Source organism: Oncorhynchus gorbuscha, linkage group LG06 (genome assembly GCF_021184085.1).
Source record: "Oncorhynchus gorbuscha isolate QuinsamMale2020 ecotype Even-year linkage group LG06, OgorEven_v1.0, whole genome shotgun sequence".
Classification (NCBI taxonomy): domain Eukaryota; kingdom Metazoa; phylum Chordata; class Actinopteri; order Salmoniformes; family Salmonidae; genus Oncorhynchus; species Oncorhynchus gorbuscha.
This window is the reverse complement of record NC_060178.1, coordinates 75,871,920-75,899,434: the sequence shown is the minus strand read 5'-3', so window position 1 is coordinate 75,899,434 and position 27,515 is coordinate 75,871,920. Positions and strand designations below refer to the sequence as shown.

Genomic DNA, 27,515 nt, shown 5'->3' with positions numbered 1-27,515 from the left:
GGTGGATGGGTGAGCGTTAGTGAGTTAGCTAAATTCGTAACATATCAATACGTTTGGCAAATTAGTAAACTATCATACCTTCTGCAAATTCATAACATATTGTACGCTTTTCAAATTGGTAACATACAATATGAATTCTAATTAGTAACATATCATACGAAATTGGTGATGGACACCCAAAAATTTATACATACCATACGAAACCTATAACATATACTGATTGGGGTGTCTCGGATTTGATGTTTGAATTGAATTATGCCTACTCAAATGTGTCTACTTTCAGCACCATGAGCGGCCCTTTTCCAATTTATTTGTGCCAAGGCTGCTGCTTCAAGTTTCAGGACCACAATGTAAATGACTCAAATCTGGCTTTTTGTGAGGTCAATAACTCTGATAAATACATCATGGACAATAAACATGTTTTTAAAGCTATCAAAGTTGACCTCCGGTCCTCATCTTCACACTCTCCTTCTCAAACTGAATAGAACATAGGCTATAGGCTAGTCCGCATGCAAGATTTACTGGACTAGGCCTAATAGTCCAAAAATAGGCCACCAATCCCGTAGAGATTAAACGTGTAAAAGAGTAGTGTGCAGAAGAATAAAAAGTATGACGAAGATGTAAAGTCCCAAACAATTACCAAAGTCACCATAGATTTTTCTGTAAATGACTGGTAGCTTTGCAACCCTAGTCCTGTGCTACCCTACACGTTCAGCTGAAAGAGTTTACTACTATGTTTGAATCCTACCATAAAATCCACCACCAAGTTCAAGGCAAATTCAAAATCACATGAATAGAACATTATTGAAATGCCTGTCCGGCTTTAGACAGATGGCACTATTGGTAGGATCTCTTCTTTGGAGAACTTTGTGTGAATTAATGCTTCTTCATACTTCAAACAAAGAGAGACTCCCTGCCACACACACACAGAATTATTTATAATTTGTAAATTGACTACAGGGGCCATTAACAGAGTCAGATTATAGTCAAGGAGAGATAACATGGAAAGCCAGAGTACGGTAAAGTATGGCAGAACTTAATACTTTGTGTTTACCAAGTCATTCACTGTTAAAAGCACTAGTTCTTTGAAGCCATTTTCTTGGTGCATTGTTACCACTGAGTTTCGTTTTCATGTTTGTAAAATGTGGCGAATATGTTAGAAGTGGCATGCTGGAAGTGTAGGCCGAAATCCCTGAAAAGCTAAAACATCAAGAGCCTCCGGAGCGAGCGACAGACAAGACGCTGAGGAGAAATGGTATACACAAACAATCACAACTGTGATCTTAGCATAAAATGTCCCGACAGCTCTTTCAAAAGCAATACTTCACAACACAAACCATTTTGGAGAGTTTCAATGTTTAATTAGACAGCTCAGATTTTCAGCAATGTCACATGAACAAGTGATTTTGAAACAGCACTATACTTACAGAGCCTAAAATATCCACTGGTTGAATTAAACTGTTTAGATGTGAAACTCTTTTGGGAGTATTTCACAACCTTTGGTGAAATACTAAGTCATGATGCTATACATATGCATTCAGTAAATGTCTCGGTTTGATGATGTTATTTCCACTGGGGTCCAATCTTACGAGTCGTATGATGCCTGAGAGACAGGCTTCCTTTCTAGTAACACTCTCAACCCAACAACCTGAACCCAACCAAACATCACCCCAACCTATCTCAACTGGTCCATAGGGCGGGTCTACTGTTATGGTTGTGTTGTGGTCACCAGATGGTCCTCTTGAGCCCGGCCCAGACAGAGCGTTTCATGCCCTGAGAGGCACGGACGTCGTCCCAGTTGAGCCGCGTGTTGGGGATCTCCTCCTCAGGTTCAGGGTCGGGTCGCACACCCTTCTTAGGGGTGGCCACGATGAGGGGCAGGGGCCCGCGCTCCGGCTGAAACTCGACCACGTGGAGCTGCTTCTTTTCAGCCAGGGACTGGTGGGTCTCCTACACAGAGAGAAGGGGAGAGGGTTAGTCTAAAGCAGTGTCTGTGTGCGTGTGTTTAGAGCTCGTCTATGTTTTTGCAGGAAGATTTCCTGCGATTGACCAGAGCCAGCAGGTCTCCCTGACGATGTTGACAACGGCTCACCTGATTAGCCAGTCCGGTGAACAGAGCCCTGGTGATGTTAAGCAGGTTGACGGAGCCCTCTACCTTGGCGTACATGTCCTCTATACCAATCAGTTTACCGATGGTGATGACCGCACGGTGACAGTGTAGTCCGTAACCTAGAGAGAGACAGACTAGTCAGACTAGTAGCCAACCTCCATGCCTATCACGGTGTTGTCAATGACTCTTCCATTGCAAACAAATGACATTCACAGAAGCACATATACTCATAGACATGAAAAACATGCACGGTTAAGAGTATTAACTGACACCAAACTAATCTCTGATAAGTGATATATTTAGGAGAGGTTGTGCCTACATCGCTTGAGTCTAAGACTGGGGAACAGACACTAACACTAGTGTTGTGAGTGAGGACAAAGGTCTGACTGGATACTACTCCAAAAGCCAGTGTCACAACTACACTGGAGTTTCATAATCCTTTACACAAGACCCCAACTGCCTCTTAGGCGGTTTACATGACAGGGCGTAAATGAGAGAGAGATGTGTGGGTTCCTTTGTGTGAGTGAATAGATTTGTGACTGTGTCTATGTGAACAGTATCAGAGAGACTGTGTGTGTTTGTGTATAGGGTATGAGAGCAGCATTGTCATGGTATCATTTCTCAGTGCACTCAGTTCAACTCTGATCAACTTGTTGCTCTTTTAGGTGGAACACATTCTGTTAGGGGCAGCCCTGAACACCCCCCTCTCTACTATACCTTTATGCTGTTTCTTCATGAGTAGGGTAGTCCTCTTGAAAGTGGAATTGATATCATGGTAAACTGTTAAAAACAGAAGAAACAAACCATCAAAGTCAACCCAGCTGTCAGTTCATCCCAGCCTGTCCTGCACTTTACCTCTTGCCAAAAAAAGTGCACTAAGTAGTGAATAGGGGGCATTTTCTGATTTCTCCTGATTAGGGTTGTAAAACTACCAGTGACTATCGCTAATTTGGTAATTAACAAGTAATCTATGGTAACATTGGTAAATTATACTTGAATAACTGCCTAATTAATGAAAAAAAGCATCTAATCAACAATTTTTTTTTTTTAAATTAACTCTGCAACTCTTCCAAATATTGACTGTTTTTATGTTAAAACATTGACAACAAATACATATTAACATAGTATAGATTATAAAAGTTTGTAAAAACAAATAAAGGATATTTCATGCTGAAACCCTCTAAGTTGATGGTTTATATTTAAGATAATGTTTTACAGCTTTTTTTTTTACAATCATCTTATTTGATTATTTGATACATTTCATTTGATGTGATAATGTCAGAGAGCGGGCCAGAGATAATTAGACACCTGTGACAATCTGAAGTACCCCAAAAATACAATAAAAAAAACTTGAAGATTACCGATAAACTTTCAAAGTTACCAGTAATATACCCTTTATTTGCAACCCTACTCCTGATGAACCTTGGATGGTGAGTCAGAGCCTTGAGCAAATGTAACTGTGTGGGTTAGTGATGGCAGTCAAAGAGCCAGCCTGTGTTAGACTGGGTCACGAACCCATCACCCACAGAACAGAACATTTACAGTAGCTGCTGCAGTAGGTCTGGGCCTGTTAGGAACAGCCTCTTTCAGTGTGTGTGTGTGTGTGTGTGTGTGTGTGTGTGTGTGTGTGTGTGTGTGTGTGTGTGTGTGTGTGTGTGTGTGTGTGTGTGTGTGTGTCACTCACAGACACAAACTTACAACAAGAGAAATATGCCCAAACCCCTAGAGTGAAAACACTTCTCTTTGATCTACCGATTTGTAGCAACAGCTCCTCTGCAGAAAGCCTTTAGCAACATGACTACCGTTGACATAGTTTGATTAGTCTATGCTGACGGAATAGCAAAGATATCATTTCAGCTCGCTCACTTGCAGTACAAGTGTTTGCATAGAACAAGCCTGGTTCGCTGTTCAGACAGTAAGCAAAAAAACCATGTTAGCCAGAACAGATCCCTATTCAACAGCCCTGTGTCTGAATGGGCCAAGAGGAGATTGAGGAGTAAGAAGGATGAGAGAGGAAGCCTCAAACATTCTGATCTCACCCTCAAACTCAATGCACGCAGAGACCCTCCCACAAAAATAGTGACTTACTAGTGTGGTCGTTGTATCTCTCAATGTAGTACAAATAGTGCACTGCTCGGTTCTTTGCCTGTTATGGTAAGAAGACCATTGTCAGTGTATCCACATTTCAACACAACCACTTCCATTAATGAACACGTACTGTATAACAGGGCTGCCCAACCCTCTTCCTGGAGATCTACCATCCTGTGGGTTTCAGTCCTACCCTCTTCCTGGAGATCTACCATCCTGTGGGTTTCAGTCCTACCCTCTTCCTGGAGATCTACCATCCTGTGGGTTTTCAGTCCAACCCTCTTCCTGGAGATCTACCATCCTGTGGGTTTTCAGTCCTACCCTCTTCCTGGAGATCTACCATCCTGTGGGTTTTCAGTCCAACCCTTTTCCTGGAGATCTACCATCCTGTGGGTTTCAGTCCAACCCTCTTCCTGGAGATCTACAATCATGTGGGTTTCAGTCCAACCCTCTTCCTGGAGATCTACCATCCTGTGGGTTTTCAGTCCAACCCTCTTCCTGGAGATCTACCATCCTGTGGGTTTCAGTCCAATCTGAATCTAACACACCTGATTCTACTAATTAGCTGCTCAACAAGACCTTAACTAGCTGAATCAGATATGCTAAATTAGGGTTGGACTGAAAATCTACAGGACAGTAGATCTCCAGGAAGAGGGTTGTACTGAAAACCTACAGGACAGTAAATCTCCAGGAAGAGGGTTGGACTGAAAACCTACAGGACAGTAGATCTCCAGGAAGAGGGTTGGACTGAAAGCCAACAGGACAGTAAATCTCCAGGAAGAGGGTTGGACTGAAAACCTACAGGACAGTAGATCTCCAGGAAGAGGGTTGGACTGAAAACCTACAGGACAGTAGATCTCCAGGAAGAGGGTTGGACTGAAAACCTACAGGACAGTAGATCTCCAGGAAGAGGGTTGGACTGAAAACCTACAGGACAGTAGATCTCCAAGAAGAGGGTTGGGCAGCCCTGCTGTAGAGTGCCAGTATGGGTATTTTCCAGGTAACAGGGAAACATTTTACCTTTCTCAGTGCAGTTTGACGGTCTGCCGCCTTACCCAAGGCAAAACCTGCAGGAGAAAAGATGGAAATAAGTATACAAAAATATATAATCTTAAGAATTATGTTTTTGGTTTCATCCACATCAGCATCACTGCCTGTCATAGTATCCATATCTAATTGCTTTATGGTTCATCTTTTCATGCTGCTGTCACTTGATCTTTTTTACATTTTTAATAATTCATTAAGCTGACAGCTTCTACAGATAAACCAGTCCCTTTCCAATCCATGAAAGACACTTCTGGCTCGCTCATCTGTCTCAGTGAACTGAAAGCTTTCGAATGCCACACGGAGGAAAAAGTAGAGAGGCTTTGCAACCTGAGTGTAGCTAGCTCAGGAGTAGCCACCACTTCTCCCTGGAGCTACTCTTCAGCAGGGCTTTGGACTCACCTGCTGCCCCGTTCCCATTGCCAACAGCTACCAGGCAGCTGATGGACCTCTTCCGGCCCTCTTTGGCTGTCATGTTGAACACGCTCTTCACCTGTCAATAATAAAACTTGAAACTCAAACAACCACCACCAGGTTAAAATAGCTTAGACTGACACCTACAGGACAGTCTGAACAAAAAACACCCATTACTGCAGACCAGAACAATGTGAAACATGTATTTATGGGAGACAGAATGTCAGTGAATTCCATATACATGCTATTATAAAACAGAGGATGGGCCCTGGGGCAGAACTAAAGGGAGGCAGGCCCCAGGTTCATTAGATTTGGTGATAAACGTATTCCCTCTCTTTGTAATTGCTTTCCTCCTAAAAGTCCTATGGAAAAAACAGACCAGAGTATAGTCAAACGAACAAATGATTAATTGCTATCAAAAATAATGCAGGTAGCACCTTATTAAACCTTTGGCTTTTTAAGAGGGATTGACCTTTCCTTCAAGGCCCCAGTCGCCAGTGTCCACTTTGTGTCCGATGTTTTGACTGAGTAAAGTTCCTGCCGGTGTCTGGAGATGGTCTGTGGGTTTGCTCCTAAGGGAAACAGCCCATCTCATCCCTCCTAGACACCCTCTCAAGATTTAATTGCCTCCCATCGATCGGTATAGACAGACGAGTGCTGCCTTCCCTGTCCTTTCACTCTGTTCCCCTCCTTCCGGACAGATTTACGAGCTGCAGTGTGACATTGGAGGCAGCAGGGGGCAGTGGGAGCATATTTCAGAGCTAAGGGTTAGCCATACATACAGCACTGGAGGAGAGACAACGGCTGCTCTACACACATTCACACCAGTAACACACAAACACATTGACATAGAACATACATTTAACACACACACAGACGCACAAGAACACACACGGCAAACATACTGAGACAATATCCTCTGATATAGACCATCACTGCCACCATTTTCGGTTTTATTTATTCGCACCAAAGAAATTAAGTGAGACAAAACTGTACAGACCAAAAAATGAAACCGGTAAAGACGGTGCACAGGTGAGAAGCCCAAAAGGGTTTATAGGAAAACCACACCACAGATGCAAGTAAAACAAATAAAAGAGTGTGTTCGAGCAGTTAAAACAAAGCAAATGAATTATAATTGTACATAATATAAGCAGTAAACAAGAATAAACATGTTTGATTATGTGTGTGTGCATGTGAGTGTGAGGTTACACGGAGGGGATTTTTTTCCGGAGTTTGTTTCCCTGGAGAAAAACTCCTGGCCCCTCCATGTGGTAGACTGGATGTGATACTAGTGTACTCCTGGGCTACCTACAGTACATCCAGAAAGTTTTAGTGTGTACAATAAGTGTCAATGCTCTTCAGTGTGATGTGGAGATGTTTGATAAGACATGGAAGAAACCATGACAGCTTTCCCCCTTTTCCGGTCAAACCCAGAAGAGGGAAAAATGAGTGGCAAGATGGGTAAGAGACTCTTTAGAGGTTAAATAGACAGGATTAAAGAGAGACCAGTGAGAGATGAGATTGAGAGGCAGATACATAAGCTAGAGAGGGAAAACGAGAGGGAGGTATAGAATAATTATCATGCACCAACTCCCCTCCCCCAACACACACACACCAAATCACATTGTATCCAGGCTGTATCACATGGGGTCGTGATTGGGAGTCCCATAGGGCGGCGCAGAATTGGCCCAGCGTCACCCGGGATTGTCCGTTATTGTAAATAAGAATGTTCTTAACCATTTTGCCTAGTTAAATAAAAAGGTTAAAAGAATGTGCATCGTAAAACAGGCGTAGACTAACCGTGAAACGTTTATCTGCATACACACAGCTTATTCACCCAGTCCTAGCCTACCCCGTCCACTACTACTAGGTTACTAACCCCATCACACCCTAACCCATCCTACTAGTACCCTCATCCAATTCAATCTCTCCACTCTTTCCCTCCCCCCATGGGAGCTGGTACAGCTGGATAGTAAGAGATCCTCCCAGGGCTCACAGCAGTCACAGACAGAACTAGGACAGAACAGATGTAGAGCTGGTACCGGTCCAACAGAACTCTGCTCATAACTCAACAACACCGACTTCAGAAGTTCCCCTTTGTGCCCCCCTGTCTAGGTGGGTTATGAGCCTTTGCGGGCCAGCTGTTCCCTATGTGACAGGGAACTGCGAGTGGCCAGCCAGAGAGACATAACCCCACTGCAGATCCTGTCTGTTTGAAGGTAGGTAGGTAGGTAGGTAGGTAGGTAGGTAGGTAGGTAGGTAGGTAGGTAGGTAGGTAGGTAGGTAGGTAGGTAGGTAGGCGTGTATGTGTGCGCACATGGGAAAGAAAGAGCTCTCATTACAGCAATACATTAAAAGCATTAAAAGCCTGCTAAAAACCCAACAAAAAGGAGGAAACCATAACAGCTGGGTATCCCACTATAAAAACATGACTCCCAATGTGAATGTGTTTAGACCCACAGAGAGGGAGGGAGAGAGAAAGAGAGAGAGAGGGGGGGGAATAGCAAGAGAGAGAGTCAGACAACGAGAGCTCCAGTTGCAAGCTAATGTATTGGCAGTGTCGTTAAGCCACTTTGCCATTATATTCTTGTTGCCATTTGCTGCTTATTACGAAGTCGCAGAGAACTGTTTTCTATTCACCCGGATACAATTAGGAACCAACATTGTCTCTAGAACCCTCATACTTATTTAACTCGAGTTAGCGGGTGCCCTGGCAAATTGCATCGCAGAAAACATAATTGCAATAGTTAAACATGCATGAAGTCATAAAATGAAAGTTTCCCAGTGCAATGCGAGGCAGAGATGGGAAGTGATATCTTAGAGGAGCTGGTGCTGAGTGTCATGGCGGGACTCATCAGTGGTGTTTTAGGGAAACTGTTTACTGTTTAAGAACCAAAATGGAAGCAAACTATTGGAGAGTTTCTGTTGGACAAATTCAGGTAGGTCCTACCCGTTTCGTTTGCTTCCATTTAAAAAACATTTTGCAAAAGAATCGGTGGATTGAATACATCCCTGGACTGTGGAGGAAGATTTAACTCAACCCTGCTGCTATTTGTTGATTAAGCCTGAGGAGGTGTGGTATATGGCCATTATACCACGGCTAAGGGCTGTTCTTACGTACGACGCAATGCAGAGTTCCTGGATAAAGCCCTTAGCCGTGGTATATTGGCCATATATCACAAACCCGAGGTGCCTTATTGCTATTATAAACTGGTTACCAATGTAATAAGAGCAGTAAAAATACATTTTGTCATACCTGTGTTATACAGTCTGATATACCACAGCTTTCAGCCAATCAGCATTCAGGGCTAGAATCGCCCAGTTTATAATTAACAATGTAGTACTATAAACAGTGAGCCATGTTGGCTACACAGGACTAATGGACCACACACAGTACACCACTTCACTATGTGCATACTGGAGAATCACTGAGCTACTGTATGGAATGGATTAACACAAAGCACACATTCCATTCTACTGCAAGAGTGGTGCATCTTTTAAAACAAATCTTTGACTTTTGGGGATACTTTGAAGGTTGTGTAGCTAGTAGTTATACAATACATCCGTAATGGTATTCATCCCCTTTTAATGAAATGATTTGTGAGAGGCCTGAGTCTCCGTGCCATTGGAGCCAGGCCATCTCCTATGGAAGTGCACTCTCCTGTCCCAACCCACTGACTAACTAATGACATGGTGCTATTGTCCTTGGGAAGAAATCCTCCCCTTTTCCAGGAAGCATTTCATATAATTCATGTATATTTATAGGGAGATGGAACTCATAAACTGATCCATCAGTTTCCGGGGGACACGAGTGTCTGTGGCTCTGTATTATTTATGTAAAGAGGAGCACATGCAGAGGCTGGGGAGGATTATCAGTGCAATGAATGCAGGACATATTTAATTAGTTGATTGCTGCAGGCCTGGGTCAATGCTGACCGCATTATGATATATGACAGCTGGGCACTGGGCCCAACACATGCCCAACCTCTGAATACAGCTGTCATAATGCTGTCTAAACAGAATGAACGCAGGACATACAGCAACAACACAGAACAGTAGGCCGACATGGACCTCTAAGGCCATTCGAGCAAAATCTCTTACGCAAGAGAAACATCCATCGCGTTCCTTCACATCCCCTCATTTCGCTCCTTTCATCTTAACTCTCTATTTTCCCAACACTTTTCCCTCTCTGTCTCCAAGTCAAGAGAAATCTGTAGCGGTACCTTTATGTTGAAGAAGATGGTAAATACTGTACAGGCAACCACAGCTCACATGTTAAGGAATGAATGCTTTAATCAGCCTGCCAGGCTTTGAAGGGAATGTCAAGTACTCAGCCTAATGTTCAGATTCAAAATAAATATCACCACCATGTTAAGAAAACAAATCACAGCATTGCTCTATCTCGGAGAAACAGAGATATAGGGACATCGCTGCTCTGGACTTCATCCAAATGCCTCATCAGCCAACTAAACATCTGCCAGGTGGCTTGCTACACCATTCAGCCGCTTACTGGTCAATCACAGCTCAGGGACATGATTGACAGATTGGAAAAGGGAGGTGTGTAAAACCTGGTCAGGCAGTAGTGTCTTTAGAACAGAACAAACACAGATGTGGTAAGGGAGACAATGGAACGCAGAGGTTGACCAGATTGGCTCACATTCAACAAACCTGATCTAACAAAGTGGATATTCATCAAATCCGTATTGATTTCTCTATTATAACAAGCCCACAATGTGCTTCGGTTTTGCTACTTAACATAACACTTTTCAGGTTTAGAAGAAGTGACTGGTAATGCTAACTCCCGTTCGTATAAGATGGTAGCATAGCTAGCATAAAGAAATCATTGATGGTAGTCAAAGTTGTTTTCAACTGTAATGCAGTTAATTGGCAACAATGACATGAACATGTGTTGGGGTTGACATCCATACAAGAATAATACTCAGATTTTTTTACCTCAACATAGTGAAAAATACACATATAAACAATAGCCTAAAATATAGATTTTTTTTCTGGGGGGCAATGAGGAGACTATCTTTGCCCCACGTCTCTTTACCTCCAGCGTTTCCATGGCAAATTCCATTGTTTTGGTCGAGTTCAATTGACCCTTTTACCGCATCTATTAGTGGCTCAAGGGTCACGGAGATGATCTAATGTGGACTGTAGCATCATGCTGAGAGTAGGGGGGTCTAGCACTCACTTTGGGAAAAAGAGAAGGAGAGGGAGTACAATGGAGAGGACTGAAATGGAGAGGACTGAAATGGAGAGGACTGCAGCATTCTCAGACCCATGTTATCCATCTTAAACCTGATACCCGCAGACATTTCAAACGGCAACTTGACCCTCAAAAACAATCCAAAATGCATTATGCACCTTAACTCGGGGATGAAAAATTCAAATGGCAACCAATTCGCCTACCCCTTAAGAATCACTGTGGAATTACATAGTAAAAAGGAAATGCGGTGCAGGTCCATTGCGGCAGGTGTAAATGGACTTTATTACAACGGCTTAATGCCTTGGGATGGACTTCAGTAGCTCTGTGTATCACATCACTAGGCCCAGGTTTTCAAAATGAATCCTCTTTTTTTGCAATTCAGGATCAGATCAATCTGGCTGTTTTTGAGCCGTTTTTTCAGAAAATATTCAGATAAGATGATTCTGATCCATACAAAGTAATTATGCTCACAGAATGCGTATTTTCAGTGCTTTGAACACCTTGCCATCGACTGGACAGTTTATGGTACTACTTCTACACTGTCACTGGGAAACAGCGATGAGTAAACCACATAAAGGTAGCTAGATTAAAAATAGAGCCTGCATACATCCCTTATAAATACACATGACACTCCTCATTATAACAACTGACCTTATACCCATACTGCCGTCAATTTTACTTAATGAACCTTTATACCAAATCCCATTCTTCAGCTCTTTTGAAAAACTCTATGGATGGTCCCTGTTTGTTTGGGCCCTCCACAACATCAATTTTTATTAAATTAGCCTAAATGGAAAGACCATCATTACCATGAGATCTCTTCCGACTGGATGGGAAAGCTAAACGTAACCCTTGAATCGCTGTAGCCCCTCTTCTCTCTCTCTGCCACATAATGAGGATTGATGATGATGGCGAGGAGTTTGTTTTGGGTGACGGTTGGCTTGTTAATCTGTTTATCAAAGTGTTTTGTAATCGACTACGTCTATATTCCAATATCCTCTCAGAGGGGTGCCCCTGATAACGTGTTAGTAATATCCATATCGCCACCATATTCATATCACCCTACTTTCCTCCATTTACCAAAATAGAAAATGACATCATTTCCTCAGTTAGGTGGGTTGAGTTGCAGTGAGACCTCTGTGTTGACAACATGGCTATGCCTATGTCTCTCTCATGCAACCATGGCATAGAACAGTCCTTTGGGAGACAGAGAGCATGCAAGTGGAATCATGTTATGCTCTATGTTTGGAGGGTGGAAGGTGGGTTGACATTTCATATAGCCCCCCCCAACCAACCTTCAGTTTGTGCCCTAGTAGGAGTGATGCATGTCGAGGTGAGACGTATCGGTGAGTGTAAACATACGATTCATTTTTCCACACCGTGTCTAATACACTGACTATAGCATGACTGTGGTTTGTGTGCGTGCGCTCCATGGTCATATCCTCTCCTGTTCATCTCTGCGTCTTAGCCCGGTGAGTTCAGCCGTGGGTCATGTTCTTCGATCAGGGAGGTTCAGAGGCCCGTCGGCACCCAGCTCCTCAACTGGGTGCTGTTCCTCACCGAGCAAGGAGGTACGGCAAGCAGCAGAGGACACTCAAGACAGACTCCAAGCCAGCCTCCACGGATCAAACCCAGCTCTCCCAAGTCCCGGGAACATCAACCATCAAAGGGATCCCATCCACTTTTCTTCAAAGCCACCAAATAGCACTACGCTACTGCATTGTGTCTGCCCTGCTTTTTCAAAACTACAGACTTTGCTAGATGCGCCGACATACCCTTTTGGGCTGGGTTAATACCATGGTAACCGATTCCAACATTTTGGGTTAGTATTTGAAGAGCACTCACCTCGATCACTCGGGAGTCAAAGTCATCGTAAGTCTCTAAAAGAAAAGAAGGGAAAATAAGTTAGTAAAAAAACAGAGTAACATGGAGGTAAAAGGTGACTTCCAGAGGCATGACATGTTAACTCAGGTTACAGTTTCCAATAAACAATATATGTAACTTTTTTTAAATATACATTTTATATGACCTTTATGAGAATAACTATTTGGACTGATAAAGTCCCTGTTTCCCCAATGTGAATACCTCTGATTGTATACTGTTAATCTGCAACATCACCTTCTATCAGACACTAAACATGACAAGGTTCACCTGTGCTGATTGGGTTTATGAGGCAAATTCAATCCAAACAAATTAGCCTTAGATTACATGTGTAATAGGAGCCAGAGAAGCAACTCTCAGAGCTGATCCAAGCAAATTAGCAGTCTGCTTTTAGTGAAACAAATAAAGGGGTGATGAGGCAGACTTCTCAGAGGGAGAGGGGAAAGGGTTTATTGACTTATTTGATGGCATGGGTAAATCAGACTTGCTTATTAGTGTACTCCATCGCTGAAACAGTAGAGAATGTCTGTGGTAAACCCATAGAAATCCAAAACAAATTGTTAACAAACACATGACGTTCACTACATGGGACTAGTTTAAATGGAAGGTTTTACAGTAGGTCACCATAAGAGGATTCATTTTTCCACTTTTGATGAGAGGTAAATAAATCCAGTAAGGTAAATCTGTCAGTGATTTAGCTCAGGTTTGCCAACAGCAACGTGTCAGTCATTCCCTCAATACTCTAACAAGGGATTCTAACAGAGACAGGCGGCGACAGGACATTTCCTGGATTTAAGAGCGGGGCTTGGTGAAGGGATCTGTGAGGAGGTGGGGTAACCCTAGCATGAGAAAGAGGAGGATGAAGGTCGAAGGTAAAGCGTTCCCAGCTCCTATCCAGAGCTGTGATTTAGGTACCCGTCCACGCCATCGCATGGTAATCCATCACTGTGGTGACTAGCAGACAGAGAGAGCGCAATCGGAAGGCAGGAAATGTAATAACCAACCCAGCCCAGAAGAGTGGAGGAAATAAATATACACTACCCGTTAAAAGTTTGGGATCACTTAGAAATGTCCTTGATTTGAAAGAAAAGCACATTTTTTGTCCATTAAAATATCAAATTTATCAGAAATACATGTATTTGACTACTGTTGCTGGAAATGGCAGTATCTACATAGGCGTACAGAGGCCCATTATCAGCAACCATCACTCCTGTGTTCCAATGGCACGTTGTGTTAGCTAATCCAAGTTTATCGTTTTAAAATGCTAATTGATCATTAGAAAACCCTTTTACAATTATGTTAGCACAGCTGAAAAATGTTGTCCTGATTAAAGAAGCAATAACACTGGCCTTCTTTAGAGTAGTTGAGTATCTAGAGCATCAGCATGTGTGGGTTTGATTACAGGCTCAAAATGGCCAGAAACAAATAACTTTCTTCTGAAACTTGTCAGTCTTTTCTCCTTCTGAGAAATGATGGCTATTCCATGCGAGAAATAGCCAAGAAACTGAAGATCTTATACAACGCTGTGTACTACTCCCTACAAAGAAGAGCGCATGCTCCAGATACTCAACTACTCTAAAGGCCAGTTTTATTGCTTCTTTAATCAGGACAACAGTTTTCAGCTGTGCTAACATAATTGTAAAAGGGTTTTCTAAATGATCATTTAGCATTTTAAAATGAAAAACTTGGATTAGCTAACACAACGTGCCATTGGAACAATGGGCCTCTGTACGCCTATGTAGATATTCCATTAAAAATAAGCCGTTTCCAGATACAATAGTAATTTACATTATCAATGTCTACACTGTATTTCTGATCAATTTAATGTTATTTTAATGGACAAAAAAAGTTTTTTTTTTTTTTTTTTAAACAAGGACATTTCTAAGTGACCCCAACATTTTGAACGGTAGTGTATGTAACAAATAAATCCTGGCCGTGCGGTGTGAGGACGACAATTCAACAGAAATGGTTCTGTCTGTGGTGTGTTACCGTAGTAACAGTGGTAGGGGTGGGGGAGGAGGGGGGGATGAGGAAAGGTTGGAGAGGCAGGTGAACAATACCCATTTGATACCAGTGTTTCTCTCACAGGGAGCTGAGGGGATGCAGAGACAGTGTGAAGACACAACTGAAAGAGAACTCTATGACAGAGGAACACCATCAATATGTTACTCAGGCAACTTACTTATATTCTCAAGTTCTGCAGTTCTGAATGTTTAAGCTTATTGACTACTTTAGTATTCCAAGCCCTAAATAAGATGTCCCTCGGAGGGGTGAAGAGCCAGATGGACAGAGCTGAGAAACGAGAGAGGGTGAGTGGGTGGTAGAGGGATTACTTTCTAAATGTGGACAAAGCCGCACTGTCCCTCCTGTTAAATCTTGCTCTCCATCAGTCATGAGGTGCTAATGGGCCTGCATGCAGGACTATCCCTCAGACCTACAGACGGCCCCGCTCATCCTTCCTCCTTTAAAATGACTTTTACACTTGCTCTAGAATCTATCAACAGGCCTTGATCTCAAACATCATTTTAAACAACAAAGACTTGATCAAAATAATCTCAAAGTTTTTTGTTGATAATTTCATAGAAATATTGTTTATATATAATGAATTTAAATCATCACGTTTTGGTTAGCCTTAGTGTTGGAGAGGGTTGGTGGGAGGGGAAGGGTCTCTAGTGGGAAAGAGACCTGTCAGTCTGTCTGGCCTTTCATTGTGTTTCGCTAGGCTCGGTTGGCTCTCAGGACGTCAAGCAGGAAACTGCTAGCTCCAGGTGACATTTGCCCTTTCCAGACAGAGGTACGGGCTGTGCTCTCCCCAGTGGATTGAGCCTTTACCGTGTGGTGCAGCGTTTGAAAGGCGCCGAGTTGTGGAGGCTGTTGGCATTTGGAGCTTTCAGAAGGAAAAGAGTGACCCAACCTGCCATTTCACTACCACCAGGGGTATTGATTACCAGAGCCGATAGAATGCTGGGAGAAATGGCCCAGTGTTGTGAATGTGTGTGGCTGGAGGAATACGCTCGGTCATTACTATAGTACAGCTAGGCCAGAGGTGACATATGGAAGCAAGTCAGAGTGTGTATGATGAATACAGAGCTCTTTGCTTCAATAACGTAGCAACAATATTCAATCTGATCCAAAGCAATGCTACTACACAAGAATAGTGATTGATGTTTGATGGAAAAACAGGCCTTCAAAGTATGTGCACTAGGAATGTGCATCTTTCCCTTTTAAAACGATTCGATACGTATCTAGAAACATGGGCTTCCATACAATACAGGAACGATATGTTTTGGTTTGAAACGATTTGGTGTAAGTTGATCTGATTAGGGAAACGAGTCAACATTTGTTGCATAAACGCATTCATTCTCCATTCGAAATGTAAATCTGCTGTTGATGGAGCTCATGAGCTGGGCCTTTGTGCTGGATCTTTCTGAGCTGACGTGTGTGTGTGTGTGGGGGGGGGGGGCGTGGCACTGAGCATCTACCACCCCACTGTCAGTTAGGGGGCAATGTTTGCCTTTTACCCCCCCCCCCCCGCACATACACTTTTGATCTGAAATCACCATCACCCATTATACAGAGCACAACTTTGGATTTCACCCCCCGTCTCATAATCGAATGGTTAAGACCGTTTGGAAGTTGACAGGCTCGGAGTGAGTCTCTTCTTCCACTTTGACCATGCAGTGCGGGTAACAAAAGTGATCGCGGACCTCGCTACGAAATTATCAACTTTACCCTTTATATATATAAAAATGACCATATATACACACTGACAGTTTGGGTAGTGTTGCTTGAAACAATGGTGAACCTGAACAATCTAAATAAAATCTAATGTAAGGCCCGATCAGCATGTAGTCTACCTATAGCCAGATGAGAGTTGTGTCTCCAGCAAAAAAATAATAATAATACATGGTTGTCACTCAACTGTGGGGGTGTCTTTTCAGTGGCAGGGACTGGTAGACTAGTCAGGATCGAGGCAAAGATGGACGGAGAGATCCTTGATGAAAACCTGCTCCAGAGCTTAATATTGCGTGAGCCATTTTACAAAGATTTGAATGCTGAACGTGCCTTCAGAAAGTATTCAGACCCCTTGACTATTTTGTTGTTGTTGAATTTTATCCCCTTTTCGTGGTATCCAATTGTTAGTAGCTACTATCTTGTCTCATCGCTACAACTCCCGTACGGGCTCGGGAGAGACGAAGGTCGAAAGCCATGCGCCCTCCGATACACAACCCAACCAAGCCGCACTGCTTCTTAACACAGCGCACATCCAACCCGGAAGCTGGCGACCTGGTTAGTGTGCACTGCGCCCTGCCCGCCACAGGATTCGCTAGTGCGCGATGAGACAAGGACATCCCTACCGGCCAAACCCTCCCTAACCCGGACGACGCTAGGCCAATTGTGCGACGCCCCATGGACCTCCCGGTCGCGGCCGGCTGCGATAGAGCCTGGGCTCGAACCCAGAGTCTCTGGTGCCACAGCTAGCACTGCAATGCAGTGCCTTAGACCACTGCGACACCCGGGAGAGGCCTCACCCCTTGACTTTTTACACAATTTATGTTACAGCCTTGTTCTAAAATTGATTCAATCGTTTTCGTTACACAATACCCCACAATGACAAAGCAAAACTAGTTTATTTTTAAAAATATTTTATTGCAAATTTATAAAAAATGTAAAATCCAGACATCACTTTCTTATACAGTACCAGTCAACGTTTGGACACCTACTCATTCCAGGGTTATTCTTTATTTTGACTATTTTCTACATTGTAGAATAATTGTGAAGATATCAAAACCATGAAATAGCACATATGGAATGATGTAGTAACAAAAAAAAGGGTTAAACAAATTTAAATATATTTTATATTTGAGATTCTTCAGAGTAGCCACCCTTTGCCTGGTGGTGCCACTCAAGGACATTCAGAGACTTGTCCCAAAGCCACTCATGCATTGTTTTGGCCGTGTGCTTACGGTCATTGTCATGTTGGAAGGTGAACAGTCCTGAGCTCTCTGGAGCAGGTTTTCATCAAGGATCTCTCTGTGCTCCGTTCATCTTTGCCTCGATCCTGACTAGTCTCCCAGTCCCCGAAACAGAAAAGACATCCCCACAGCATGATGCTCCCACCACGCTTCACCGTAGGGATGGTGCCAGGTTTTCTCCAGATGTGACGCTTGGCATTCAGGCCAAAGAGTTCAATCTTGGTTTCATCAGACCAGAGAATCTTGTTTCTCATGGTCGAAATCTTTAGGTGGCTTTTGGCAAACTCCAAGCGGGCTGTCATGTGCTTTTACGGAGTGGCGTTCGTCTGGCCACTCTACCATAAAGGCCTGATTGGTGGAGTGCTGCAGAGATGGTTGTCCTTCTGAAAGGTTCACCTCCTGGACCAAAGCCCTTCTCCCCCGATTGCACAGTTTGGGCAGGCAGCCAGCTCTAAGAAAAGTCTTGGTGGTTCCAAACAGCTTCCATTTAAGAATGATGGGGGCCACTGTGTTCTCTGGGACCTTCGATGGCGCAGACATTTTTTGGTACCCTTCCAAAGATCTTTGCCTCAACACAAACCTGTCTCGGAGCTCTACGGACAATTCCTTCAACCTCATGGCTTGATTTTTGATCTGACATGAACTATCGACTGTGGGACATTATATAGACAGGTGTGTGCCTTTCCAAATCATGTCCAATCAATTGAATTTACCTCAGGTGGACTCCAATCAAGTCATGGAAACATCTCAAGGATGACCAATGGAAACAGGATGCAGATGAGCTCAATGTCGAAATTGAGTCTCATAATAAAAGTGTCTGAAATGTTATATAAAAGTATTTCAGTATTTAATTTCAGTATTTAATACATTTACAAAAAATTCAAAAAACCTGTTTTCGCTTTGTCATTATTGGGTATTGTGTGTAGATTGCGTATGATTTTTTTGGTATTTAATCCATTTTAGAATAAGGCTGTACCGTAACAAAATGTGGTAAAAGTCAAAGGGTCTGAATACTTTCCAAAGGCACTGTATGTGCCAAATCAGGAATAGGCCTACCTCTCGTTGCTCAGTGTGCAGTTTGACTAGGCTATTGGTATTGCCTGGGGTTGTTCAGCATGCATAATGACTTCTAAATCAATAACTGTCAACATAATGACATGCTTAGTTTGACACTGAAGGAGGGGACGCAGTCGTCACAGAAGATTAGGTATTTTCGGAAGGAAGAAAAAAAGTAATTTCGAGCAAAAAACAACCAATTCATAACATTTAATCTATTTTCTTAACGATGCATGCTACATTTGGATCGCTCATATTTTAAACATTTGAACCGGGGACCAATGTGTATTGGGGAAATCGTTACATCCCTAATGTGCATGCTTTACACGCGCAGTACCTCCGTTGGGTCCAGGGTCAGGGGGCCCCAGACTGATGCCGCCCCAGGAGTTGCCAGTCCACCCTCGCTCCCTCTTCACCCTCATCTTCCTCCTGCGATCCCATTCGTCGCGCTGTCGCAGAAGCTCTGCCTGCAGTTCCTGTTGCTCTGACTCCCCGCGGCGAGACATGATCTGTATGGTCCCGCTCTTCAGGATGGGAGAGTTCAACCCCGGCCACAGGAACCCCCCGCGTCCTGAGAGAGAGACAGAGAGAGGGTAGGGGGTTTGTTATGGGAAGGAGCATTCATTTGTCCTAAACGCTCCACTGCACTAACTCAACTCGAACGGAGCACTAACTTCAACTTTATTATACGTTACAGACTGTATAAAGAATAGTCTTCAGAGACACACACACAGGCGGGAGAAATGGGGCAATGATTACAGGGAGTAGACAGCACTTCAACCAGTGTGACGAGGTGCAGACAAAAAACACAAGAACATTGGAAGAGAAGTCATGCCTATTCTCTTCCAATGCGGTACTGATTACACAATCTTGTCACATCTGTAGGGTTTGATGGATTTGAACAGGGCCAGAAAAGAAAGAGGGAGACTGACTGGACCGCAGACAGCTCAGCAATAAAACACTCAATGAATTTCCACTTTTTAAACGGCACTGAGATAGATGAAAAGAGAAAGAGGACTAATCTGTTAATTGTAAATTAATGTAATTCATTCAAATACTACTGGTAACAGATGAATAGTCTACTGCCCATTAGCATAAGGAAATTCAGATCAAACTTTAGCCACCAATATTCAAACTCGAATTCAGGTTTGGCCTTAAAGACAAAAATAGATACATGATACCAACCAATCGTAGTGGGTTTACTCTTTCCCCAACAAAGTCAAATGTTTGGGTTACAGGGATATATAAATAACTATGAATGAAATAGATCTAAAACAATATATCCATCATACCCTCTCCGATATTCTGGCCTCGGTTCAGATCCTTCTTCATCTTCCTCTTGGTCCTCTTCCCTCGGCCCTTTCGAGCACCGGCACCAGTCTCTGCCAGAACTCCCCTCCAAAGCTCCTCTGCTGTCACTGCAATGATAACACACAGAAAGGGGAATTTAATTGCCAAATCTGACAACCTCAATGCAGCATTTAAAAAAAAAGATATTTAAAAAGGGGGTGCTTATATTTGTCCTGTTTCACACACCTGTACACGTGTGTGTGGTGTGAAATGGAAATGTGTTTTTTGCATATCTCACTCCCCATGAGACACTCAGAGAGTGGGGTCACGACCAGGGATCATCTTAGCCTATATATATATATATATATATATATATATATATATATATATATATATTTTACCTACCTACAAAACTCTAGGAATAGAAAATTAGAACGCTAAAAAGAGTTTGAAATATATTGAACCTTCTCTTTGATGTAGCTTTACTTGTCCAGACCGAGAAAGTAAACAAGGAAACTAGTTTTAACGTTGCTACAGGCCGCCCTTGTCCTCACGGTCCTGAGTGTCTAAACACAGTCGGCATAATATTACTATTTGCAAGTACAAAATTTTTTTCGACTTTAGTTTACAGAAGCAGCACAATCTCTCTGCAACAAGACTGGGATCGACTACCAACAAAAGAGCCCAGAAATTCCAATCTGCATCTACAGTCATACACTAATCAAACCTGCTAGAGCGCACTATGCATTCCAGCAAACAAACACCTGCTATTACTCAGAGAGCGAGAATGCTAGTTTGTTTTTCCCAAATAAAATCTATTTTCAGCCGGGCTGCTCGCTTCTCAAGGATTTACAAGGAGATGCTCGGTGCCGCACAGAGAATCGATTAGGAGTTAATTAAAGCATGTGAAGGGAGATGTAACTAGTGTGTTTGAGAATTTAATGGAGCTTTCTACTACAGCAAAGCAACAAGGCACTAGGCCAATAAAAGCTATGATTGTCAAAGAGCCAAACCTTGCTTGAGGCTAAATCTCATGTCCTCGCTGTGAGGAAAGTCTGAAAAGGGAGTCCTAGACCTAGATAGATAGTATGGAAATGAATCCATTCTAGATCAATGCACTTAACAATACTACCAGTCAATCAAAAAAAAACTAACCTATGCTGGCAGCTTGGAGCGCTTCAATAGTCTCACTCCTGGGGTGCCAATGCACACCAACTTTGATGATTTTCCTCCATCTCTCCTTTTGGATGGCACAACCATGCTACAACAGATGCCAGTCATGCCACTACAGGGATGAGGTATACAAACAAGTTGAAAGGCAGAAGAACAGGCCAGGCTTCCCTCTCAGCATGCAAGTTTGTTTTCCCTCACTTTGCCCATGGCAAGGAGACTTATTTGCTACAAGACTTAAAATAGGACGCAAACTAAAGCAGCTAACAGGCATTCTGCATTTCTAATCCAGTAACGTTTGTTCAGAGACTAAGTATAATCAAACATGAACTCTGAACAGTTCTGAACAGAGTTCTGAGTATTCAACAAAACGATTCCAGCTCATCTCCAACAATGTCATGAACTTGTGAAAATATTACCTTCAAAGCACCGAGCACCTCCAGCAGAGGTCTGTTGAAAAGTTCATCACTCAGTGATACCTTTTCACAACAGTTCTTACATTGACACCATGTACAAGCAGAGGGACCCTGTTTTCCCTTCTCCCTTGATTCCTTCTCTGTGGCCAGTCAGTAAAGCTGGCCACTCAAGATGTCTGACACCATTATGTGATTCTACAATTTAAAAAAAATATATATATATATGCATCAGCAGCATCTGCTCTGCCACCAGCCAGTCAGTCAGCATCTTTCCTTCGCAGTAGTAATGATCCTGTGTTAGGCTGCCACGACCAGCTATTAGAGCGCCTGGCGTCAGGCAGAGAAACAATCATTTGAGTCCCACTGGGACAATTCATTTCCCTCATCTTTTACATTAGTAAACCCAGCATCACATCAGCCTAGGTTTTTAGCTCAACTTATGTGATAAAGGTAACTAACTAAAGGTAACATAGAATCTAGTGATAATTCTGCAATTCCACATCTTGTGGAAAAGTGGACCTTTTCCTATCAAAAAAAGAACCAAAGCAGTTCAAATGGATGTCAGTCAATTGTGAAAACCCATTGCTAAAAAATCATTTGTCAACTAAATCTTTAAAAAAAGTGTTCCGAAACATCATTATACACCAAAGCAAAGTATGATGATACAAAGCAATCAAAGTAACAATTTATCTTGAGTATGTACACGGCAAATAGAAATATGTGCTGAGAGTGTCAACTGAAGGTGGCAGGTTAATAAAGTGGGAGGAATGGTGGGTGTTTTGGGGTTTCCACGCATTGGCTGAGATGGAGCTGGTGGTGACAGATGCAGCATGAGTAATTATCTCAGTGAGACGCTGCAGGAAATAGCGTGGCTGCCTGCCACTGCTGTGTTGCGCTGATAGACACACACCTTCCTGTGGAAGCTCTGCATTTGACAGGTTCAACCACTGTGGATAGGTATCACTTAGTGAGCTCAGGCCATTTTATGTGAGTCCTATTAAAACGCTCAAGTAGTTAAGCCTATATTATAGTGCTGCCTGTGGTAATACTGGGGTAGTATCAAGATATTACATTCGTAGACCAGATCCGAGTCAGAGATGATTAGCATTGTGAATATCAGCAACATTTTTGCGAGGGTTGACCACGTCAGAGCTGATGACAGCAAATAATGACTTGATTTGTTCACTTGAAGAGCTTAGCTGATAATGACAATGATTTTATTGATTGGAAAGCTTCAATATAGGTGCTCTATCGACTCTTGAGTGTTAGGGAACATCAGCACTTACGTTTGTTGAAGAAACTGCTATGTCTGGTCTGTATCCAGGTAGCAGGGGCTGGTGGAGTAGCAGTATATAGAGAGGCAGTGGGTCTGGCTAGGTAAGAGAGAGGCAGGGCGCCCCCTGCTGTCCGAAGTGGTGCTACCCCTGAAACACAGCATAGAGGTAATGCCATTTACTAGTGTAAAATTACCTAGAACAGTTATAAATCAGCTAATGCAAATGATCCTGTCTTGTTTATTCTGGGTGTTAATGACAGGTCCGGGACGATATCAGTATCGCGATACTCGTTAGTATCGTGGGAAACAAAACACGAAGCGGATTTAACTTGTTTAGGAAAATATCCCTAATGTTGAAAACAAACATCTTTATGTTGTCATCCAGAATCACATGTACAGTCCCTCTGGAAAGTATTCAGAACTCTTTACTTTTTCCACATTTTGTTACATTATTCTAGAATGGATTAAATTGTTTCCCCCCTCATCAATCTACACACAATACCCCATAATGACAAAGTAAAAACAGTTTTTTTTATTGGCAGTGATTACAGCCTCGAGTCTTCTTGGGTATATCGCTACACTGTATTTGGGGAGTTTCTCCCATTCTTCTCTGCAGATCCTCTCAAGCTCTGTCAGGCTGGATGTGGAGTGTCACTGCACAGCTATTTTCAGTTCTCGCCAGAGATGTTCTCTCAGGATCAAGTCCGGGCTCTGGCTGGGCCACTCAAGGACATTCAGACTTGTTCCGATGCCACTCCTGCATTGTCTTGGCTGTGTGCTTAGAGTCGTTGTCCTGTTAGAAGATGCTTTGCCCTGTCTGAGGTCCTGAGCGCTCTGGAGCAGGTTTTCATCAAGGATCACTCTGTACTTTGCTCTGTTCATCTTTACCTCCATTCCGACTAGTGTCCCTGTCCCTGCTGCTGAAAAACATCCCCACAGGATGTGTGACCATCGGATTCCTGGTCACCTCCCTGACCAAGGCCCTTCTCCCCTGATTGTTCAGTTTGGCTGTGCGTCCTGCTCTAGGAAGAGTCGTGGTGGTTCCAAACTGCTTCCATTTAAGAATGATGGAGGCCACTGTGTTCTTAGGGAGCTTCAATGCTGCAGACATTTTTTGGTACTCTTTCCCAGATCTGTGCCTCAACAGCAATCCTGTCTTAGAGCTCTATGGGCAATTCCTTCAACCTCATGGCTTGGTTTTTGCTCTGAAATGCACTGTCAACTGTGGGACCTTATATAGACAAGTGTACGCCTTTCCAAATCATGTCCAATCAATTGAATTTACCACAGGTGGACTCCAATCAAGTTATAAAAACATCTCAAGGATGATCAATGGAAACAGGATGCACCTGAGCTCAATAGCAAAGGGTCTGAATAATTATGTAAATATGGTATTTCAGTTATTTATTTTTTTAGTTATTTACATAACAAAATGTGGAAAAAGTGAAGGGGTCTGAATAGTTTCCGAATGCATTGTATGTGTATTTCACACAAATCTGAATATAATGCTTCTATGGATGTCAACCCCAATATATATTCACGCCATCATCACCAATCAACTGCATTACAGTAAAACGACTTTGGCAACCAACAGCGATTTCTGTATTTTTGCTATGCTACCAGCTTATAGGAACAGGAGTTAGAATTTAGCAGTCACTTCTTCTAAAGCTGAAAAGGGGCTTCTAATAACATTTAGAAGTCCCTAGCAAAAATACAGAAATCGGTGTTGGTAGCCAAAGTCGTTTTACTGTAATGCAGTTGATTGGTGATGATGATGTTATGCAGCAAAAAAAAACATATCAAAATCCAACTTCATTATCCACATTGTGGACCTGTTACAATACATGAATCAAATCAAATACAATTCATGATGGGTTTGACGAATATCCAATTTGTTAGATTTGTTGAATTTGCACCGATCCGGTATCCTTCTTCCATCCCCACGGTCTGCATTCTATTGAACTCTTTACCGCATCGATGTCATGATATTTCTGGAATGTTTTATTCTCCCTGTCTATTTTTTCTTATTTTGGTGATAGTTCTCAAAGATGATCTTGTTTAAAAAAATATTTATACATTATATTTATGACAATTTATCTGGTTTTAGCCATTTAGAGTTGAAGTCAGAAGTTTATATAGACTTTGGTTGGAGTCATTAAAACTTGTTTTTCAACCACTCCACAAATGTCTTGCTAACTGTAAGTATACACTGAAAACTTTTAGCATCCTGAAAATGATTCCTCCCTCCAATGGCGGTACGCCGCTGCTAAGTGCATATAAGGGAAACACTGACATTCATTTGTGTGATTGTAAGGCACCCTTATAGCTCGCTCTCGTTCCAGTGTATTCAGTATCTCTATCCATCTTGCTACATTTGCTACAGAGAGAATATTCCATGGACCTCCAGAGCCTTCTGAACAACTACCTGCGATCTCTCCGGAGCAGAGAAATAAGCTCCTCTGGTGGCAATGTTTTATGCACTATGTAAACTTCCTTCACTATGGCTGTTTGTCTGTGTGATGAAATACACTCACCAGACAGTTTATTAGTCATGTGGCCATGGCTTACTATATAAAGCAGGCATACAGGCATTCAGTTACTGTTCAATTTAACGTTAGAATAGGCAAAACATGGGACTTAAGTGACTTTGAGCATGGTATGAACGTCGGTGCCAGGTTCGAGTGTCTCAGAAACATCCGCCTCCCTGGGCTTGTGTAGGGTTTACCGAGAATGATGCAAAATACACACAAAAAAAGAGAATGGGAAATATCGTGCAAGCTAACAGGCAGGCCACAAACAGACATAATGGCACAGTACACCAGTGGTGTGCAGAACGACATCTCAGAACGCACAACTCATCGACCCTGCTGCTATTGCAGCAGATAACCAGACCGGGTTCCACTACTATCAGCTAAAAACAAGAAGAAGCGGCTTCAGTGGATACGCGATATCCAACACTGGACAATTGAGGAGCGGAAAAACATTGCCTGGAACATGATAAGCGAGCTCAGTTTACTTGAGTGGCCTGCACAGTCCTCAGACCTCAAGCAATACAGCATCTTTGGGATGAGACGGAACAGGCTGTTCACGTCAGCATGGACCAATATCACTGTGGAATGTTTCCGACATATTGTAGAATACGCCGAAGAATTCATGCTTTTCTGGAGACAACGCGAGGTACGACGTAGTAATAGATGGGTGTACCTAATAAACTGTCCGGTGAGTATATCCCAGATGAGGCTAAAGATTAGGACAAATAGACGTGAATATATACTGAACAAAAATACAACACACAATATGCAACAATTTCAAAGATTTTACTGAGTTACAGTTCATAGAAGGAAATCAGTTAATTCAAATCAATTAATTTGCCACTATCCTATGAATTTCATGACAATGGGTGGGCATAGGCCCAACCATCAGCCAATCCAAATGAGTTTTCCCTACTAAAGTACTTTATTACAGACAGAAATATTCCTCAGCACCCCCTCCCAGGCAAACCGTCAACCCCCATAATACATTAGCAAAAAAACTATTAAAGTCTTGTCTTCTCATCAGTGGAATGATAACAGCAAGGAGAAGCAACCAACATTTTAAAATTCATTTTGTAAAAAGTTTCTCATTATTTTGACCTCCCCACATTATAAATTAGAAGAACTGTAAACTCTTACATAACCTAGTAGCTAGAAAGGTAACTCAAAACACATTTTCGCCAACAGCAGCTGTTTAGCGGGTTAAACAAATGTTAGCCATGTGTAGGCAAACATTTATGTCCAAGTCAAGAAAGCTTACTGGTAGCCAGCCGGACTTGCCACACTGGTAGCCAATTCGCGGGTGCTTTTTCAAAGCCTATGTCAGACACTCCAGTGTAATACCAAAGACAGTAGCAACTCTAATTTGCAAAAAAATTATTTGAGAAATAAAAGGTGATTAGAAGATACTGTTTTTTCTAGTATAGGTATGTAATTCAAAATTCGTTTATTATGTTGTTTCTAGCAATATTCATAAAAACATTGAACCTTTCACCACTTTTTTATTTATTCACATTTTTGCGGACTCCGTGCAGTACCTTCGTCGACCCCCGGTTGAATACCCCTGGCCCATTTACATTTACATTTAAGTCATTTAGCAGACGCTCTTATCCAGAGGCCTAGGCAACTAGTCATTGTCGTCACGCGATGGACCAGGCATTCATCAGAAAGCGATCCAAAGGAAATACGGATAAGAATCCCATTGTGATGGAATGGTTAGTTTACATAGCTAGCTGGCTGTCTGGCTAAATGACAAGCCGAGGATGACAAGCTATAGCTAGCTAGTATTAGCCATAGCATAGTGTGCAGAATTTGTCCATGAAAATATACATTATTCCAATAGACTGCACAGTTCAGTATAAAATCCGATTACATATTCTAGGGCCGATTTTGTGTAAAACATCTGTGTGACAGAAATGTGTAATTTAGGAAATATATTCACCTCCCAGCGTAATTCGGAGGGCACAACACACCCGTATGGACGCCGCCATCTTGATGTTGAGAAAGGTCCTGAATAGCATAACAGGCAGGCTGAGATGTGCCTGTATAGA

General features: G+C 42.6%; 1 protein-coding gene across 1 annotated transcript; it reads right to left on the bottom strand.

The window, feature by feature from the left end:
* Positions 1-1,339: 1,339 nt before the first annotated feature.
* Positions 1,340-27,515, bottom strand: LOC124038334 (28S ribosomal protein S5, mitochondrial-like). The gene is made up of 11 exons (XM_046354091.1): positions 27,407-27,515; positions 22,944-23,081; positions 20,074-20,199; positions 19,119-19,352; positions 12,714-12,748; positions 5,645-5,735; positions 5,219-5,265; positions 4,199-4,256; positions 2,828-2,890; positions 2,093-2,229; positions 1,340-1,950 (listed from the first exon to the last, which is right to left on the bottom strand). The coding sequence occupies exons 1-11, from the start codon at positions 27,483-27,485 to the stop codon at positions 1,726-1,728; spliced, it is 1,233 nt and encodes a 410-aa protein (XP_046210047.1). The 5' UTR covers positions 27,486-27,515; the 3' UTR covers positions 1,340-1,725.

Excerpts from the sequence above, each read along its gene's own strand:
- LOC124038334 (XM_046354091.1), bottom strand. The coding sequence starts at position 27,485 with ATGCTATTCAGGACCTTTCTCAACATCAAGATGGCGGCGTCCATACGG. Across the intron at positions 12,749-19,118 it reads TGACCCTGGACCCAACGGAG|AGACTTACGATGACTTTGAC; the intron begins GTACTGCGCGTG and ends CTTTTCTTTTAG. Across the intron at positions 5,266-5,644 it reads CAATGGGAACGGGGCAGCAG|GTTTTGCCTTGGGTAAGGCG; the intron begins GTGAGTCCAAAG and ends TTTCTCCTGCAG.